This window comes from Vulpes lagopus, chromosome 11 (genome assembly GCF_018345385.1).
Source record: "Vulpes lagopus strain Blue_001 chromosome 11, ASM1834538v1, whole genome shotgun sequence".
NCBI lineage: Eukaryota > Metazoa > Chordata > Mammalia > Carnivora > Canidae > Vulpes > Vulpes lagopus.
Genome location: NC_054834.1, coordinates 13,150,830 through 13,170,813, shown reverse-complemented (window position 1 = coordinate 13,170,813; position 19,984 = coordinate 13,150,830). Strand labels below are relative to the sequence as shown.

General features: G+C 35.8%; 1 protein-coding gene across 2 annotated transcripts in view; it reads right to left on the bottom strand.

Moving 5' to 3' along the window:
- The window catches only part of COG5 (component of oligomeric golgi complex 5), a 292,761-nt gene that overhangs the window by 119,425 nt on the left and 153,352 nt on the right, over positions 1-19,984 (bottom strand). For both annotated transcript variants that reach the window (XM_041774079.1, XM_041774078.1), the window contains exons 8-10: positions 13,305-13,470; positions 5,543-5,655; positions 5,213-5,290 (exon numbers count right to left, since the gene is read on the bottom strand). In XM_041774079.1, the coding sequence (XP_041630013.1) occupies positions 5,213-5,290; positions 5,543-5,655; positions 13,305-13,470 (357 nt within the window). The remainder of the gene's footprint in view (positions 1-5,212; positions 5,291-5,542; positions 5,656-13,304; positions 13,471-19,984) is intronic.

Sequence of the window (19,984 nt, the reverse complement as noted above, 5' to 3'; positions counted from 1 at the left end):
CCTGGGAGTTTTGCAGAGTTTCAGTTCCAGTGGCAGTGTCAATAGGTCTCATTTCACAAGCAGACTAGAACACATCCAGTTAAAATGCATCATATTCAGTCCAGGGACCAAACACTCCCCACAAGAGGCAAAGACAGCCTCTGCAAATGACTAGCCTGAAGGATGAAGTGGTCAGGACACAACTGCTGATCACATGCAGCACACACTGTAGACACTCCCGGAAGTGCCAGGATGTGGGGAACAGGAGGCCCTACATAGCAGGGCACTATAGGACCTCTTCTTCATAAGGCCATTACCTTCATGAAAAGGAGACATAACTTTCCTAACACAGAGAAACAGGTACAGAGATTTACACAAATTCAGAAGACAGAGAAATTTACCTCAAAGAAAAACCAGGATAAGGCCATGCATGGCCAGAGATTTAGGCAGAACACATATTAGTAACACACTTGATAGAGAATTTAGAGTAATGATCATAAGTCTACTCACTGGACTTAAGAAAAGAGTGGAAGACATGAGTGAGACTCTTAACACAGAGATAAGTAATAATTTAGCAAAGATAAATGACTCAATAAATGAAATGAGAAACACACAGGCTGGAAGAAACAGAGGAACAAATCTGTGACCTAGAAGACAGAGTAACAGAAAGTCATCAAGATGAACAAAAGAGAGAAAAAAGAATGATGGAAAATGAGAATAAACTTAGGGAACTCAATGACTCCATCAAACATAGTAATATTCGCATTACAGGAGTCCCAGAAGATGACAAAGAAAAGTTTATCTGAAGAAATAATAGATGAAAACTACTGCAATATGGGGAAGGAAACAAATATCCAGAACCAGGAGGCACAGAGAACCCCCAATAACATCAAGAAAAGCAGATACACACCAAAACATATTACAATTAAAATGGCAAAATATAGTACAAAAAAGCCCTAAAGGTAGCAAGACAAAAGAACACAGTTACATAAAAGGGAAACTCCATAAGGCTACCAGAGGATTTTTTAGCAAAAACTTTCCAACACAAAAGGGAATGGCATGATATATTCAAAGTGCTGAAGGGAAAAAACCTGAAGCCAATAATACAATATCCAGCGAGGCTATCCTTCAGAATAGAAGGAGAGATAAAAATTTTCCCAAACAAAAACTAATGGAATTCATGACCACTAAGTCAGTAAAGGAAGAAATATTAAAGGGGATTTTATCAGTGAAAAGGAGAGAACAAAGTAATAGTATGAAGTAAGGAAACACAAAAGCAATAAAAATATTTTTGTAAAAAATCTGTCACTGTATAATCCTAAAGGTGACAATCCAACAAGAAGATGTAACATTGTAAATATTTATGCATCCAAATACATAAAACAGTTAATAACAAACTTACAAAATAAAAAGGTGTGAAATATGACAACATATCCCTAAAACATGGGGAGGAGAGGAGTAAACATGGAGGGAGGAGGTTCAAACTTAAACAACCATCAACTTAATATAGACTGCTATATACAGAAGACGTTATATACAAACCCAATGGTAACCACAAATCAAAAACCAATAATATACAAAGAAGAAAGAAATCCTAATATATCACTAAAGAAAACCAGTAAACCATGAAAGAAAGACAAGAAAGGATCAGAGAAATCTTCAAAAATAACCATAAACAGGTAATAAGTGACAATAAACACATATCTATCAATAATTACGAATGTAAATGACATAAATGCTCCAGTCAAAAGACATAGGGTGACAGAATGGCTAAAAAACAAACAAACAAACAAACACAAGACCAAGGGGCACTTGGGTGGCACAGGTGGTTAATTGTCGGACTCCTGATTTTGGCTCAGATCATGATCTCAGGGTTCTGATGAGCCCTGCATCAGACTCTGGGCTAGGGATGGAGCCTTCTTGGAATTCTCTTTCCCTCTGCCCCTAACACACTCCCTCTCTCTAAAAAAAATAAACAAAAACAAAAACAAAAACAAAAACAAAACAAAACACCCAAAAAACAAAAAGAAACAAGACCAATCTGTATGCTGCCTACAAGAAACTCACCTTAGGCCTAAAGGCACCAGCAGATTGAAAGTGGGAGGACAGAGAAACCTCTATCATGCAAACAGATTTCCAAAGAAAGTTGGAATAGCAATAATTGTATTGTATTGGACAAAACAGACTTTAAAACAGTCTGTAACAGGGATACCTGGGTGGCTCAGTGGTTGGGCGCCTGTCTTTGGTTCAGGTCATGATCCTGGGATCTCAGGATCTGGGATTGAGTCCAACATCGGGCTCCCTGCATGGAGCCTGCTTCTCCCTCTGCCTATGTGTCTGCCTCTGTCTCTCACTCTGTGTCTTTTATGAATAAATAAATAAATCTTTAAAAAAAATAAAAATAAAAAATAAAATAGTCTGTAACAAAAGACAAAGGACACTATATAATCCTACAAGTGACAATCCAACAAGAAGATATAACATTGTAAATATTCATGCATCCAAATACATAAAACAGTTAATAACAAACATAAAGGAACTAACTGATAATAAACAATAACAGTAGACAGGAGACTTTAACACTCCACTTATATCAATAGATAGATAGATAATCTAAACAGAAAATCAACAAAGAAACAATGGCTTTGAATGACACATTGGACCAAATGGATTTAAGAGATATATTCAGAACATTCCATTCTAAAACAGCAGAATACACATTCTTTTCGGGTACACACAGAATATTCTCCAGAATAAATCACATACTAGCTCACAAAGATATAAAGACAGAACAAGAAGGACAACTTCCAAATTCATTCTACGAAGTCAGCATTGCTCTGATCTCCAAACCAGATAAAGACACCACTAAAAAAGATGTGATGTATACAGAGACACACACAAATACTGGGATATTATTTGGCCATGAAAAAAAAATGAAATCTTGCCATCTCCAACAACATGGATGGAGCTAGAGTATAATGCTAAACAAAGTAAGTCAGAAAAGACAAATACCACAAGATTTCACTCTTACGTGAACAAATTAGCAAAAGGGGGAAAAAAAGAGAGATAAACCAAGAAACAGACTCTTACCTAAAGAGAACAAACTGATGGTTACCAGAGGAAAGGGAGGCAGTGGGATGGATGAAATAGGTGATGGGGAATGAGGAGTGCACTTGTTGAGGATGAGCATGGGATGATTTTTGGAATTGTTGAATCACTATACTCTAAGCCTAAAATTAATATAATACTATAAGTTAACTAAATGAAATTTTAAAAACTTTAAAAAATTACTATGTAAACTGACAAAAGCATCTTGTTTCTTTCATACAATTAAAAGCCAAATATGAAGCAGGATAATGTAAGTAGGTATATACTAATATAAGTACATGTGTAAAAATGAGTTTACACAGCAGGTCTGAGATTGCTATAGCTAGAATGCCTACTTGCAAGGATGGTTCTTGGCTGGCACCTGGGACTTGGATTTTTTGAGAGAGTCCTCATGATTCTCTGATAGGAACGCTCACTATACCTAAACTGTTTATACAAATAACGTGGTTTACACTGAACAGCTACTTTTCTTTTGGGAGTCTAGAATTTTGGTTCATGGCTGGCAGTAACTGATTAAAACTCTGAATTCCTGGTGCAAGGTGAGCTTCCCTAGAGGACATTTTGTATATCCTGTCACCATGTGCTACCAGAGGAATTAAAGGTGTCCTGTCTACCTCCAGTGTGAGGACTCTTAGAAGCTTGCACCTACTTGACTCTAGGCTTCATCCTATTTGTCTTTTCCCTATTGCTTATTTTCCTTTCTTGAAGCTGATTTTGATTCAAATCCTTTCACTGTAATATATCACTGCACAAGCACCACTATATACTGAATACTGTGAGTCCTTCTAGCAAATCACCAAACTTGGGGGTGGTCTTGGAGATAACACAATATATAAAATGTTTAAATTTTGAACTTACAAAGGAAATAATACTGTAACACTGGAAACTTAGAGAATTTTTTCCTTTGGAACACTTATGTGTCAGGATTATATGATGAATAGAATAATTAATTAGTCTATTATTCCTTATAAAAATATATCAAGATGAATGAATAAAATGTAGAATCAGGGATTTCTATGCATAGAAGGAATTCTTATGGCCCATGAGGCCAGTGGCTTGGTGGATGACAGAAGGGAGAATTTCAGAATATGAAAAATGGGATACAGCAATGTGCTTTATAAGAAAAATTAACAACTGAATGGGTTCCGCCACTTTCAGTAAAGACTTTGTAAGATATAATAACTACTAATAAATCTTTTACTCCAAATTTGCACCTTATTCTCTAAAAGAACTTTTAAAAATATTTACAGTAAATCATTTATACGATGGAAAATTAGAAATTAATTTATGCATTTAGAAATTAGTCTATACAAAGTATTATGTTTATACATATGTTATAAAGAGAGTTTGTTGTTAAAAAAAAAAAAGAAAGAAAGTTTGTTGTCAAGAAATATAATTCTAGGGCAGCCCAGGTGGCTCAGTGGTTTAGCACCACCTTTGGCCCAGGGCCTGATCCTGGAGACCCAGGATCAAGTCCCACGTTGGGCTCCCTGCATGGAGCCTGCTTTCTCTCTCTGCCTCTCTCTCTTTCTGGGTGTCTCTCATGAATAAATAAATAAAATCTTAAAAAAAAAAAAAAAGAAATATAATTCTAGGGACACCGAGGTGGCTCAGCAGTTGAGCCTTTGGCTCAGGGTGTGATCCTGGATCCCAGGATCAAGTCCCACATCAGGCTTCCAGCATGGAGTCTGCTTCTCCTCCCCCTGCCTATGTCTCTGCTTCTCTCATAAATAATAAATAAAAACTTTAAAAAAAGAAAATATAATTCCAGGTGTGCCTGAGTGGCTCAGTCCATTGAGTGTCCAACTCTCTCTCTCTCTCTCTCTCTCTCTTTTTTTTTTTTTTTTTTTTTTTTGAGTGTCTGACTCTTGATTTCAGCTCAGGTCTAGATCTCGGGTCATGAGATCAAGCCCCACTCCACTAGGTGGAGCTTGCTTGGAATTTTTCTCTCTCTCCCCACCTCTCTCTCAAAAAAAAAAAAAAAAGGAAAAAGAAAAAGAAATACTATTTCTATGGCTATTTGACATATAAGCAAGCACTCTGTAAGGTAGGAATACAAATAATGCTTGTTCCTGTCTTCTGCATTTTTCCATAAAGAGATAAAAATATTTTCATTTAATCATACCTTAACTATTTCTTCAATGAAACAAATATGAGAAACAGGATCTCTCTTCTTGGCTAATATTTTTTGTAGATGCTGTACCTAAAAACAGCAGAAACAGGGAGAATGTACATAACTGGGTATTTTCAAAATGAAACAAATGTAAAGCTTAGGCACCAGAAACAGCAAGGGAAGGAAAGGACATTTTGTTAGGGCCTCTACATATATTATAATCAGCTAATGTAGGTATTTTGAAAGCTTGGAGATTTTCAGAAACCTTCAGAAGGTCACACGACTTCGAATACAAGGCATTAATCCGTAATTAATGTTCTTTCTATTCTCTAAAATAGCTACCTGTCCACAAACAGTACAAATATGATCCACAAGTTTCTCCATATTGGTCCAGAGGGAAGCACGGAAAGCTGCAGTGTTTCCTGGGGTTGGCATAGTAGATCGTCCAGGTCCCCCTGTTTACAAGTGACAAAGAAATATGAAAATAAAAATTTTCAAATATAACAAAATCTGTTATTACAAAAAGCATATCCAAGCTAAAAATAAATAAAAATATTTTTTAAAAAGATTTTATTTATTTATTTGAGAGAGAGAGAATACAAGAAAATATAAGCAGAGGGAGGGACAGAGGGAGAAGCAGGCTCCCCACTGAGCAGGGAGCCTGATGCAGGACTCAATTCCAGGACCTTGGGATCATGACCTAAGCTGAAGGCAGAGGCTTAACCAGCTGAACCACCCAGGCACCCCTGAAATAAATAAAATCTTTAGAAAAAGAAAAAGAAAACTATAAATTCCAATCCAAATTAAGTTTTAAAGCCATATGGAAGAGCCCATGACTGATTAGTTTATCCTGTTTTAAAAAGGGCAAGAGGGATTCCCTGGGTGGCGCAGCGGTTTGGTGCCTGCCTTTGGCCCAGGGCGCGATCCTGGAGACCCGGGATCGAATCCCACATCGGGCTCCCGGTGCATGGAGCCTGCTTCTCCCTCTGCCTGTGTCTCTGCCTCTCTCTCTATCTCTCTGTGACTATCATAAAAATAAAAAAATAAAAAAATAAAAAAAAAATAAAAAGGGCAAGAAATCAAGACAACCAGAGGCTGTGTTTTTAAGCTGCTTCATCAGTTTTTCAACAATTCTAAGTTTAGAAAAGAATTACATGCATCCTCAGCAAAGAGATGCTATTATTTTTAGTCTAATAATAGTGGAAAGCAATAAAAGAGAGAAACACCTATGAGAGAGATATTGGCTTTAACAATGAATAACTCCTGTTTGAAATCAAGGTCTAATTAATGTTAAAAATTATTTGCAGTGCTGTGCAGACCATTAAGGAAAAGCATACAGGGACTAGAGAGGTAATCTGTAACAATCTGCAATTATCGCATATGTAATACACAGAATGAACTCAACAATGAAGAAGGGGTACATAGTGCCTTTGTGAAAGTCAGAAAATACTGATCAAATACCTGGAATATGCATAGCTTAGTTTTATTATAAAGAATTATGAGACATATCAACTTATCACTCTCTTAATAGTAAATACAACCAGATACAGAAGAAAGTATTATTTTCTGCTTATATTTGGAGAAACTGAAACAGAAAAAACGAGACCAGAGTCTTTGGTTCAACTAGTTCTAGAGGTTTCATTTTTCTTACTTACAACCTCAGTACTTAAAGATTTTTATCCTCACAAGCTAAACACATCTTGTTCAAGATATAAACATGATAAAAATAATCAACTGAACATAGAACAGCTATATAAAGGAAGAGGAGAAAGAATAATTTAAACAGAAAAACTGATGCCATTATCAGTTAGCTTTAGGAGAATCAAGAAACCAAAGAGTGTCATAAACTAAGTTTTATTAAAATGATAGAAGAGGGGCACCTGCATGGCTCTGCAGTCAGTTAAGAATCTGCCTTTAGCTCACCTCATGATTCCAGGCTCGGATTAAGCCTTGCTTTGGGCTCCCTGATCAGTGGGGAGCCTGCTTCTCCCTCTCCTTCTGTCCCCCCACTCAGTGCTCTCTCTCTAATAAATAAAACCTCTTAAAAAAAAGCTTAATAAAAATAAAGTGATAGAAGAAACCAAGAATTCCTTAAAAAAAAAAAAAAAGCCAAAAACCAAAACCTAAGAGTGATTTCTGGTTACCAATGGTAAAGTCATTTTTCTACTCTCTTCCCTTAAAAGCCAATGAAAATAAGAACAAAAAAGAACTACAGAAAAAAATATACTCAAAAAAAGGAAGAAACAAAAAACAAGGAATCAATTAAAACCTCAAACTTGAGATTATGTATGCCAAATGCTGTGAATAAATCAAAATGAAGAAGGAACCAGATAGCTGTCATCTTAGACCATTAGCAAAAACAAAACTGCCCTTAAAATTAGTAGTAAAAATTTAAGCAAGCTATTCAACAAATTCTTTGCTTAGAGCTGCAATAGGGTGACATGGATGAGCCAGGGAAGAAGCTAAAAAAGGTTTAATATTGCAGTATGGCAACAAAGAAAAACTGAAGGAGAAACCATAATAAAATGATATTTACACTGTATAATAAATAACCCTCTAGTTTGCAGAGACTCTTAGAGGTAAAATGAGGTGAAAGAGGAAGAAAAGCAGAGAATGTGAAGTTTCCACACAAAAATTACCTAAATGGCTTTTCAGGGACTCACATTAAGCTCTAGAATGATCCAAAGTTTGAGGAAAGATGTGTTTCCAAGATAGAAGGAATTAAGTTGGTGAATGGTTACTAAACATAAAAACTTAATCCTAGTTATAGTTTGTCTTCATCTCTCTATATAACCATCCCAGTATTATTCTTCAACAAACAGCCAGTACCTTTCAAAGATGAGTAACAATGAGAAACAAACAATACAGAACCTAACACAGATTAAGAGGGAAAGAAGAGGGAAGGAAAGGAACTTAAGTTGCCCAAGAAGTTCCCAAAGGAAACAACAGGAAGAGTTACTCAGTTTTACACTGTCTCAAAGTAACTACAGGGAATATTATTAGTGTAAATACATAACAGACATTAAGAACACATTAGAAATAACAATGCAATATAATGATCAAAGGTGAAAACACAATCAGAAATGGGAAATGAGCAAGAGAAAAATCATATGAAATGAAAGAAGACCAAAAGATACATACAATTAAAGTAAACCTATAAAAGAGAACATATTCTAATTCAGAAAAAAAAAAAAAGATACAAAGCATTTGATGTCAAGATATATCCTAAAGAAATTACTAAACTTCAAATATAAAGAAAGATCCATATGGACGTTGTTAAAAAATAAAATTCAACTGACTAAATTTTAAAGATTTTATTTTATTTTATTTATTCTATTCTATTATGTTCTATTCTATTCAATGATTCATGAATCAGGCAGCAACAAATCTAGCAAATAGAAAGGAGCTCTCAGGAGCTGTACGAAATGAAAGACTTATAGGCAGAAGGGAACAGGAACAGAGAAGTTATATTAGACAAAAAAAGCAAATTGGTTATGGCAAGGTCACTTTCCTTTAAGGGGAGAGGAGTAGAGCAGATTACCTTACTAGTACTAATTTAGGTGATTCCTGATAGACTGGTCTCAGTTTGGTGATGTGGGATTTAGCATAAGTAACCCCATTTTGGGTCAGTTGTCTTACTCTTAAAAACATCAAAGAAGAAACAAGTGATTTATAGGGGGTAAAAATCTGAGTTAGCAACTTCCATTTCTGGTTCCAAATATGAGGAGCTTCTAAGTTGCCACTCTGTTCTAACAACAAATAAAATGACGAACAGACAGAGAAATTAACAACTCTTGAGCCTGTAGGAGAAGGGAGGCCACCTGGCAAACCACTGCCCCCAAGATCAGAGAGAATGACAGGTAAATACAGAAGTCTCCACGTATGGGACCAGAGCCTTGATAGCAGAAAACAGACAGTGGAAGCCATTGCTAGGGAAGGAAAACTTAAACTGTAACTGAAGAACTGCTAGAGGCTTACAGTGGGCAGCTCCTAGAACTAAAAGCTCCCAGGTATACCCAGTCATATGGGGCCCACTATGCGAGAGTCACATCCAGGAATTCAAGTAGGTTCTCACAGTAAATATTGGAGAAAAATCCCCTTCTGCCTCCAGCAGGAGTAGGAAAAAAAGAACCATCGTGAAATACACCAGAGGACTATGTTCTCAACAAAGCCTGCCCTCAGGGGAACTAGTTAACCAGAGCCTGACCTTCTGGGGTATTATCAAAACCTACATGATCTGGGGAAGGAAAATAGCCAACTCCAGCCCATTCTGGTCATTCTCTCCCACAGGAGGAAGGAGAAAAAAAATTTAGTATATTTGTGAAGTTCCAGGTACAAAGGCATAGGCTTTCTAAAAAACCGAGACCCAATGATAGCACTTTATTTCCACTGAAGGAAATATTGTTTTCAATTTTTCACTACTACAAATAACAGTGCAATAAAAATTTATGTATATATATATATATATATATACATATGTAACCCCGTACTACCCAGGCCTCTGCCTTCCCACCCCCAGACCAGCCATTCCCTAGCCCTGGAAATACACCACATGTGAGAAGTCCCAGCCTGCTAGTAGGGGACAGGAGGGAGTGAGGAGATGTGAGCCTTACAAGAACTGAGGCACCTGTAGGTCCTGCTCATCCCCCAGGTTCCCAGGGCAGAACTGGAACTAGGGCCCAGGTACAGCCACCGAGCTGTATATACATAAAATTTGTGTGTGTGTGTGTGTGTGTGTGTGTGTGTGAGTATATATATATTATATATATATATAATATATATATATTATATATATATATATGACAGTTTTTCTAGGGTATATTCTTATTAAAGAAATTATAAGATCACAAGGTATACACATTTTTAACAGTTTGATAAAACCGAGTGAAGTGGATGAATCATTTCATTCTCCCACAATCAGTATACAAGAGTTTCTCCTCTTGTTCAACATTAAATACTTAGATTTTAAAAATATAAATTTAATTTGCCAACATATAGTACAACACCCAGTACTCATCTTAATTCTTAGATTTTGCCTATCTCATGATTGAGAAATAGTATCTTATTTGCATTTCCCTAATTAGTTCATTATCTAAGAAGAAGCTGAACATATTTTCACATTTATCAGATGTGTTTTTCTGTTAACTGCCTAATCATATTCTTACTTTTTCAAATGTTATCTTTTTTTTATTGAATTATAAGCTTCTGAAATACATCATAGGTAACATTTTCCCCTTAAAATTATATCAATTTTATATATTTTAAATTTTTTTGAACAATCTTAAACATAAAGAAAATTTGAAAGTATACTAAAAAAATTTTCCCTGAAACATTTGTTAATAAGTTACTGACATGATATCCCATCACCCTTGAAATACTTAAACGTGTATTTCAAAAAAGGGGACATTCTTCTGCATGATCTCAACATAACCAACAAGGTCAGCAAGTTAACATGAATACTGCCAATGTCACATTTAAAAAACTAAAAACAGAAGCGATTGGGTGGTTCAGTCAGTTAAGAGTCTGCCTTCAGCTCAGGTCGTGATCTGGGATAAAGCCATCTGTCAGGTTCCCTGCTCAGTGGGGAGTCTGCTTCTCCCTCTCCCTCTGCCCCTCTTCCCCACTCATGTTCTTTCTCTCTCTCTCTATCTCAAATAAATAAAATTTTCTTTTTAAAAATTTGTAGGGACGCCTGGGTGGCTCAATGGTTGAGCATCTGCCTTCAGCTCAGGGTGTGGTCCCAGAGTCCTGGGATCAAGTCCCACATCGGGCTCCTTGCATGGAGCCTGCTTCTCCCTCTGCCTATGTCTCTCTGCCTCTCTCTGTGTCTCTCATGAATAAATAAATAAAATCTTTAAAAAAGTAAAATAAATAAAAATTAAAATTTGTAAAAAATATAATAGTGATTATTCTTTTAAAAAATAATAAAGAATTGATGCTTCAGGTTTCTACATTAAAACAGCATCCATTCCTCAACAGATGATAATAAGGCTTTAAAACTCTTTATTCTTTTAACAAAAAGGATGTACATTAGGATTGACAGCATGTGAATAATTGCTTTCATTTTTTCCCTTTTCTTGACAACACAAGAGGGAATGAGATTAAACTGCTCCTGGAAATTTAAACATTAGATCAAACTTTCTGAGAATAATTGCTGGGAAAAGCTGAGAGTGAAATCTCCTTTGGCAATTTCTTTTCAAAGCACTCCTTCTGGGATAGTCTTAATTCAGACCTATTCAGAGGCAAGGGCTAACCTTTAAAAAATCCCTTTAAGATCTAAGATTCTTTTAACTCTTTTTATCTAGTGCAACTTATTTATGAGTGGCATACATTTTGTGTTAAGGCTATGTTTACATAGCAAATATAAAAATAATAATCACTCACTATAAATTTGTTTTTTTACTAAAAGCCACATATTAGAAACTGTTATTAATTCTATATGCATTACTTATTCTTTAGGACAACACTATAATGACAATGTAGCTTCTTCAATAAAAATTGGGAAGAGGGACACCTAGGTGGTTCAGTCAGTTGAGTGTTCAATTCTTGATTTCAGCTCAGGTCACATGATCTCAGGGTTGTGGGGCTGAACCCTCCTGTGGGCTCTGGGCTCAGTGCAGAGTTTGCTTGTCCCTTTCCCTCTGCAACCCCCCCCCCCATTCTCTCTCTCTTTAAAATAAACAAAAATCTTAAAAAAGGAAGGAAGGAAGGAAGGAAGGAAGGAAGGAAGGAAGGAAGGAAGGAAGGAAGAAAGAAAGAAAGAAAGAAAGAAAGAAAGAAAGAAAGAAAGAAAGAAATGAAAGGAAGAAAAGAGAAGAAAAAGAGAAGAAAAAAAGAAAAGAAAAGAAAAGAAAAGAAAAGAAAAGAAAAGAAAAGAAAAGAAAAAAGAAGAGAAGAAAAGAAAAGGAAAGGAAAGGAAAAGAAAAAAAAAAACCGAACTGGGGCAGCCCCGGTGGCTCAGGGGGTTTAGTGCCGCCTCCAGCCCAGGGCGTGATCCCAGAGAGCCGGGATCGAGGCTCACATCGGGCTCCTTGCATGGAGCCTGCTTCTCCCTCTGTCTGTGTCTCTGCCTCTCTCTCTCTCTCTCTCTGAATAAATAAATAAAATGTTTTTTTTTAAAAAAAAAAGAACCATATAAAAAAGAAAGACTGAACTGCAGAATACTTTGGGGAAATTTTCTGTAGTCTGAAGAAATAAAATGGGGGAGCAGAGCCAAAGAAGGAAATGTAGTCAAAACACAGATCTGTCTTTAAACAGAAGAAGGTACACTAGCATAGCTGTATATGACAGGAAAAAGATTTAAGAAGAAAAACTGACCATATGACAGACAGAGGGGATCTGCTAAAGCAAAACCCTTGAGAGATGGGATCTAATGCAAGAACAGGGTACTTGTTCTTTGTTAGGAGTAAGCACAGTTCATATATATTAACAGGAGAGAAGAGTGAATACAAGGAGAGAAATGCAGAGATGTGTTGGTTAAATGAGAGGCATATATATAACAGTCTTTCCTATCTCATCTCTGAAGAGTGTTTTATACCTGAATGCCATCAGCAGGTACATCTTGGCAGGAAAAAAGTTGCAGACTGTTATTGTAGGGCTACTTCCCTCTCACACCTTTCTTTTTAAATTTTTTTAGATTTTGCTGTAGTTGTAACGTTCCCAAAGGTTTTATCAGTTTCAATGTCCACAGTTAGCCTTCTTTGCTCCTGAATACTGGAATTATTCTAAGGAAAAGCCCAAAAAACTAAGGGATAAATTGCAGTTCCTTAAAAAATATTTTCTGTCTCAAGAAGTACATGTGAGGATAAAAATTTCAGAAAGAAAAATGTTCCTTTTTCTTGCATCTGTTTCCTCTGAACTAAGTGGAGCCACAGTTTATAGATTTTTTTTCTAGAAGTTCTGAATATACCAATTGGCCAATTCAACTCACTGATTAGACAAAAAAAGTTATAAATATATTCTGAAACATAATTTCTTCTCCCATTTTCTGTCTACTAAAAAATGAGTCATTAGACTGCTTTGAAACTTAAGTGTTTCACATACTATTCAAGGGACTTCTTGGTTATAAATAAATAAAGCAGCTAAATATAAACCATAGCCATACCTCTCACAGCTGACTGCGAAGGCTGAGTCAGAACTTTGATGTCTAATGCACTGTTGATGTGTTCTTCTAAAGTAGCACAATATCCATCCACAACACTGGTAATAGTATCCTTCAAAGTTCCAAGATTATGGAAAACCTGGAGAGCTGTTCCGACTTGGGTTGGATTCTTTAAAAAGGTGGGGGTGGTAGGGTGGGAAGAAGTATACAGAGGAAAATAAACAAAGTCAATATAAGCCTTCAACTTTAAGTGGTACTTGAGCAGTTACTACCATATTTTTTAATTATCACAGATGAGAACAAAGTGCATTTGGAACAAATATTATTTTTAGTCATTTATTTCTTAAAAGACAAAGTTAAATACTATGCATATTATTTCCTCCTTTCCCCTTTTTCTCCTCCTTCAAAGGATAATAACAAGATCAGAAATCTGTTATATTATTAGAGCTTACTTAAAATTTACTACCAATGGCTATAAAGAGAGCCATGCTAGAATTAACAACAACCCTACATCTGTTTGGAGAATAAAGAAATGAATTCTGCAGAGTTAGCTAAGGGCTATACCACGCAGACTGACACTATTCATTTCATTCATTCATTCATTCATTCATTCATTCATTCATTCAAACTACAAATATTTACACAGTGCTTACTGCGTCTCTGTCTTGGTTCCAGGTGCTAGAAATATAGTAGTAAGCAAAACCAACTAAGTCCCTACCCTCGTGGAACTTATATTTACTAAGAAGTACATTAAAAATATATGTGTATAGAATATCAGGTAGTCATAACTGCTATAAAAAAATTAATCTGGGAATAAAAATAGACTGATGAGGAAATTATGGAGAGCAGTCAGTGATGCATCTCTGAGGTAATCTTCAAAGACTTGAATATTATAAATGAGTCTGAGGAGGATATGGGAAAAAAACAGATCTGAACAGATATCAACGAAATCTTGAGGTATAAGTATGCTTGCAGCTAATCAGACAGCAGGAAGGCCTTGATAATGGCTGGAACAGAGTGACTACAGCAGAGAGAGGTAAGTGGTAAAGCAGGTAGTAAAAACACTGTGTGTAGATTGGGTCCATAGTATATAAACAGGTTGTTGGTTCTGTCACTGAGTAAATGAATTATCAAGCCAGATTCTAGTACATCAACATATATCTCCAGGCCCAAACTTTTAAACTTTTAGTTTAAAAGTTAAATTATTTCATTAACTTTCTTAGTGGTTAAGTTTATAAATAAGACAAAGAGTTACTTCTGAAACATATTCATGTTAATAACATAATATGATACGGTAATACATGCACACCCAGAGGCAAAGTAGAACCTGCTTATAGAAAAAAGCAAACAAGGTTGGTGAACACAATACTCATTTTAGACTTTAATTAAGCAAGAAAAAGAAGTAAATGGGGGAGCCTGGGTGGCTCAGTTTGTTAAACATTTGCCTTTAGCTTGGGTGGTGATCTCTAGGTCCTGGGATAGAGCCCCACATCATCAGGCACCCTGGTGGGGAGTCGGCTTCTCCCTCTCCCTTTGACCCTCCTCCCCACTTGTGCACTCTCTCTGTCAAATAAATAAACACAATTAAAAAAGAAAAAGAAGTCAATGGATATCATTTCAAATGTTTTAATGAAAAAAGCTTAATTTAATATGGTTATAATTTAATTCTAGTATATACCATCAGTTCTTTAAAGAAAATGGGAGAAATAATATTTTCATTTATTTTGTTTCGTTTTTGTTTTAAAGATTTTTTATTTACTTATTCATGAGAGACACAGAGAGAGCAAGAGAGAGAGAGAGAGAGGCACAGAGATACTCCCTCTCCCTCTTGTGCAGAGGGAGAAGCAGGGTCCATGCAGGGAACCTGATGCGGGACTCGATCCCGGGTCTGCAGGATCAGGCCCTGGGCGGAAGGCTGCACTAAACTGCTGAGCCACCCAGGCTAACCAATATTTTCATTTATAAAAGTAGAATACAGCTATATATTGTAAAATCATATTTATTTCCTTTATTATTATCAAAGAATTGTAAATCTTTTCAACACATGGTAGGTTTGCAGTGTTATAAGCTGAATGTACATTGTGAGATATATGTGTATGTTAATGGAAAGACATTTAAAGTCATATTTCAGGGCAGCCCCGGTGGCTAAGTGGTTTGGCGCCATCTTTGGCCCGGGGTGTGATCCTGGAGACCCAGGACTGAGTCCCGCGTTGGGCTCCCTGCATGGATCCTGCTTCTCCCTCTGCCTGTGTCTCTGCCCCTCTCTCTCTCTCTCTCTCTCGTGTGTGTGTGTGTGTCATGAATAAATAAAATCGTTGAAAAAAGATAAAGTCATATTTCATTTGAAAGATCTGGTTAACATGGACCAGTCTTCATCTTTTACCACTCCAAAAATTATTAATTCCCAAAATTTTTCAAAACAGAAACATATACAGTTCATTCATTATATTTTTCTTAAACAAAGGAGGGGGAATGACTTAAAGATTTATTTTTAGAGAGAGTGAGGAAGTGCTTGGAGTGGGAGTGGGGGAGTGGGAGGGTGGGGGAGTGGGGAGGTGGGATGGTAGGTGGTAGGGACAAGTCAACTCCAAACTGAGCACAGAGTGTAGAGCCTGACTCAAGCCCAAATCAAAAGAAGGCTGCTTAACTGACTGAGCCACCCAGGCATCTCTAGTTCATCTTAGAAGACCATCTAATATAGTAATATTTGTAATAATTATAATTTATAATACTTATAATAATTCTAGTTGTAATTTTAATCTTTCCAATTTACATGACTTTTTCAATTAATGCCAGTTATTTACAACCATAGCTTAATATAAGCATATCATTTGTGAGTTGGAAAACTACAAAATATGGGTTAGTTGAAATAAAATTCCTTAACATACAGAGAAGAGTGCAAATTATGTAAATACAACTTTAAGAATTATCACAAAGTGCACACATCTTTCTAACTACTACCTAGAGCATAAAACCAAATATTATCAGGCAACTTAATCTGTTGTGGCTTTCCCAAATGCATCTCTCCAGGTACTATCACTTCCATAATTTCTAATACCATTGATTAGTTTTGCAGTTTTACATAAATGGAACAAACAATAAGGTAAGCTATTATTTTGTGTCTGCCTCCTTCTATTATCTCATTTACAAAATTCATCCACGTTGTTGCATGTAGCAGTTGACTTGCTATTGAGTAGAAATTTACCTTAGTTTTATCCATCCAACTAACATCCAATTTGTGTACATTTGAGATATTTCCATCTTTTAGGTGTTTTAAAGAATGCTACCATGAACATTCTGGTGCACAGCTTTTAGTGAACATATGTGCGTATGCATTTCTGCTGGTTAGAGCAGAAATGCTGAATCATTACGTATTTGTATGCTTAATGTTTGCAGATTCTGCCAATTTTCCAAAGTCATTGTACCAATTTACACTCCAGCAGCAATACATGAGTTGTGGGTGTTCCACAACCTTACCAAAATTCAGAATTATCATATTTTTAAGCTATTCTTTGGAATGATAACTGTGGCTTTCATTTACATTTCCGTGATGACTAAGGAATTATTTCCTCTTGCATGTTAATTATCCATTTGGATAGCTTCTTTTGTGAGTGCATATTCTTTTTTTCCCCCCCATTTTTCTCACTGGTTATTTTCATCTTTTACATATTTTTAAGAGTTGTTTACACATTTGGCTGTAATCACTTTGATGATTATATGTATTCAAGTATGTGTATATGTATATACTCCTTAAGAAGTCTTGTAATGAAAGAAGTTCCTAATTTAAATGCAGCACATTTTATCAACCTATGGTTAGCACTTTTAGTACCTTGTTTAAAAACTGTCCCATCACACATTTATGAAGATGTCTTTCATTCATGAATTTATGCTCCAGAAATTCTATTGGTCTGCCTTTCATGTTTAGAAATATAATCTACCTGGAATTACTTTCTGTATAATATGAGATAGAAGCCATGATTAGTGTTTTTCTATACAAATACCCAACTGGTCCAGCAAAATTTATTTGAAAAAATTTTTTTCACTTCCTTGTTCTCAAAGCCTACCTTTCCACTTATGTGAGTTTGTTTCTGGACTTTCAATTCTGTACCATTTGTCTATCTTTACATCAATTCACCTGTATAAATTGTTGTAGCTTTAGAGTAAGTTTGATAGTCCTCCAGTTCTGTTCTTCTTCAATTTGGTATAGGCTATTCTTGGTTCATGGTACTTCCATATAAATTTTGTAATGGGCATGACAGTTTCCATTAAAGAAAAAGCTCCTGAAATTTTGAGACTACTGGTAATCTTCATAAGAATGAATTCTCCAGGGCAGCCTGGGTGGCTTACTGGTTTAGCGCCGCCTTTGGGTCAGGTTGTGATCCTGGAGACCCGAGATCGAGTCCCACATCAGGATCCCTGCACGGAGCCTGCTTCTCCCTCTGCCTGTGTCTCTGTCTCTTTCTCTTTCTCTCACTCTGTTTCTCATGAGTGAATAAAATAAAATCTTAAAAAAAAAAAAAGAATGAATTCTCCAATCCATGAATATGGTAGTTCTCTTCATTTACTCAGGTCTTTTTAAATTTCTCTTAATAATGTTACAATTCCTGTGAAGAGCTATTACATATCTCTAACTTGAATTACTCCTACACAGTGTGTATTTTGATATGTAAGTGGTAATTTTAAAGTTTTTTTTGTTGCTCATATACTAAAAATACAATTATTATATATTCAATTTCACCAAACTTTCAAAGTTATTAATTCTAATAGTTTGGAGACTGTTTGGAATTTTCTATATAGATACTCATGTTATCTCTGAATTATTTCTTCATTTCCAATCCTACATTTTATTGCTTTCTCTTATTATCCTGGTTAGGATCTTTAGTATGTTGCGATGTAAAAGCAGTAAGAGTAATATCTTTGTATAATTCCTAATCTCAAATAGAAAAACTTAAATATTTCACTTCTGAGATTTTCAGATATACCCTTTATTGGATGAAAAAAATTCTGTCCTAGGTCTGCTATGAATTTTTAAATCATAGACTGATGTTGGATTTTACTAAATGCTTTTTCTGCATATATTGAGATGATCAATTTTTCCCTTTATTGATGACATTACATTGTACTTCTAGACCAAAGCCAGCTTGGTGATGATGAATTATCATTTTTAGATATCCCTGACTTATATATGCTAATACTTTCACTGGTATTTTTGCACTGATTTTCAAGGGAGATACCTAATATCCTTCCTCATAATATTCTTGCTTTGATACCAAGTTTATACTGGCCCCATGAAACAATAAGGTTAAGTATTCCTTCTTTCTCAATTCTGGGATGGATTTGTAAAAAACACTGGTTGATTTATTAAATGTTTGGATGAAGTCATTAGTGAAACTATCCATCCTTGGAGTTTTATTTGAGGAAAGGTATATAATGATAAATTCAGTTTTGTCAATACAACTATTCAGATTTTCTAATTTTCCTAGTGTTCTTTTGGGTAAGTCGTTTTTCTAGAAATTTCTCAATTTTATCTAAACTTTCAAATGTACTGTTATAAAGTTATACCCAGTGTTCTCTTAGTAATTCGCTAGTTTCTGTTGGAACTATAATAAGATCAACTTGTTTATTCTTTTTTTTAAAATTTTATTTATTTATTTATTTGTTTGTTTGTTTGTTTATTTATGATAATCACACAGAGGGAGAGAGACAGGCAGAGACACAGGCAGAGGGAGAAGAAGGCTCCATGCACCCGGAGCCCGACGTGGGATTCGATCGGAGCCCGACGTGGGATTCGATCCCGGGTCTCCAGGATCGTGCCCTGGGCCAAAGGCAGGCGCTAAACCACTGCGCCACCCAGGGATCCCGATCAACTTGTTTATTCTTAATAGTAATGTGTGCCTTCTAAAAAAAACCTTCTTACCCTCATCAGTCTTTATCAGTATTTATCAATTTAATGTATTAATCTTGTCAAATAACCAATTATTAGATTTGTTGATTCTATTATAAGCGTTTGTTATTCCTATTTCACAGGTCTTTGGAGTCAGACTTAGATCAGAAGCAAGCACTAGCAGCTAGTAGCCAAAACCTTAGCAAGTTATTTAACTTATTCTAAGACTTAGTTTCCTCACCTACACCACAGTGAAAATAACCGTGCCAACCTTAAAAGTAAATGAAATAATCATTATAACTGATCTAACACTGAGGACAGAACATAGAGCTCAACAAGTATTAGTTGCCTTTACCATGATGTGTTGGAATCATAGTTAACATGGAAAGAATACGGGCTTTTATTTATTTTTTTTTAATTTTTTTTTTGTTTGTTTATTTATTCATGATAGAGAAAGAGAGAGAGAGAGAGAGGCAGAGACACAGGCTCCACACAGGGAGCCCAACGCGGGACTCGATCCCGGAACCCGGGGTCACACCCTGGGCCGAAGGCAGGCGTTAAACCGCTGAGCCACCTAGGGATCCCCAGAATACAGGCTTTTAAAAGTAGATAGTCTTGGGACAAAAACCCAACTATGCTATAATCTGTGTGACACTAGGCAAATTACTTTATCACTCATCAAACTTTATTTTTTATATAATTAATATTTCCTTCCTCATCAGATTTTAAGATCTCTGAGAGAAGGTTCCAAATTTGTTTTTTTTTTCTTCCAAATTTGTTTTATCACTGCAATACTCCT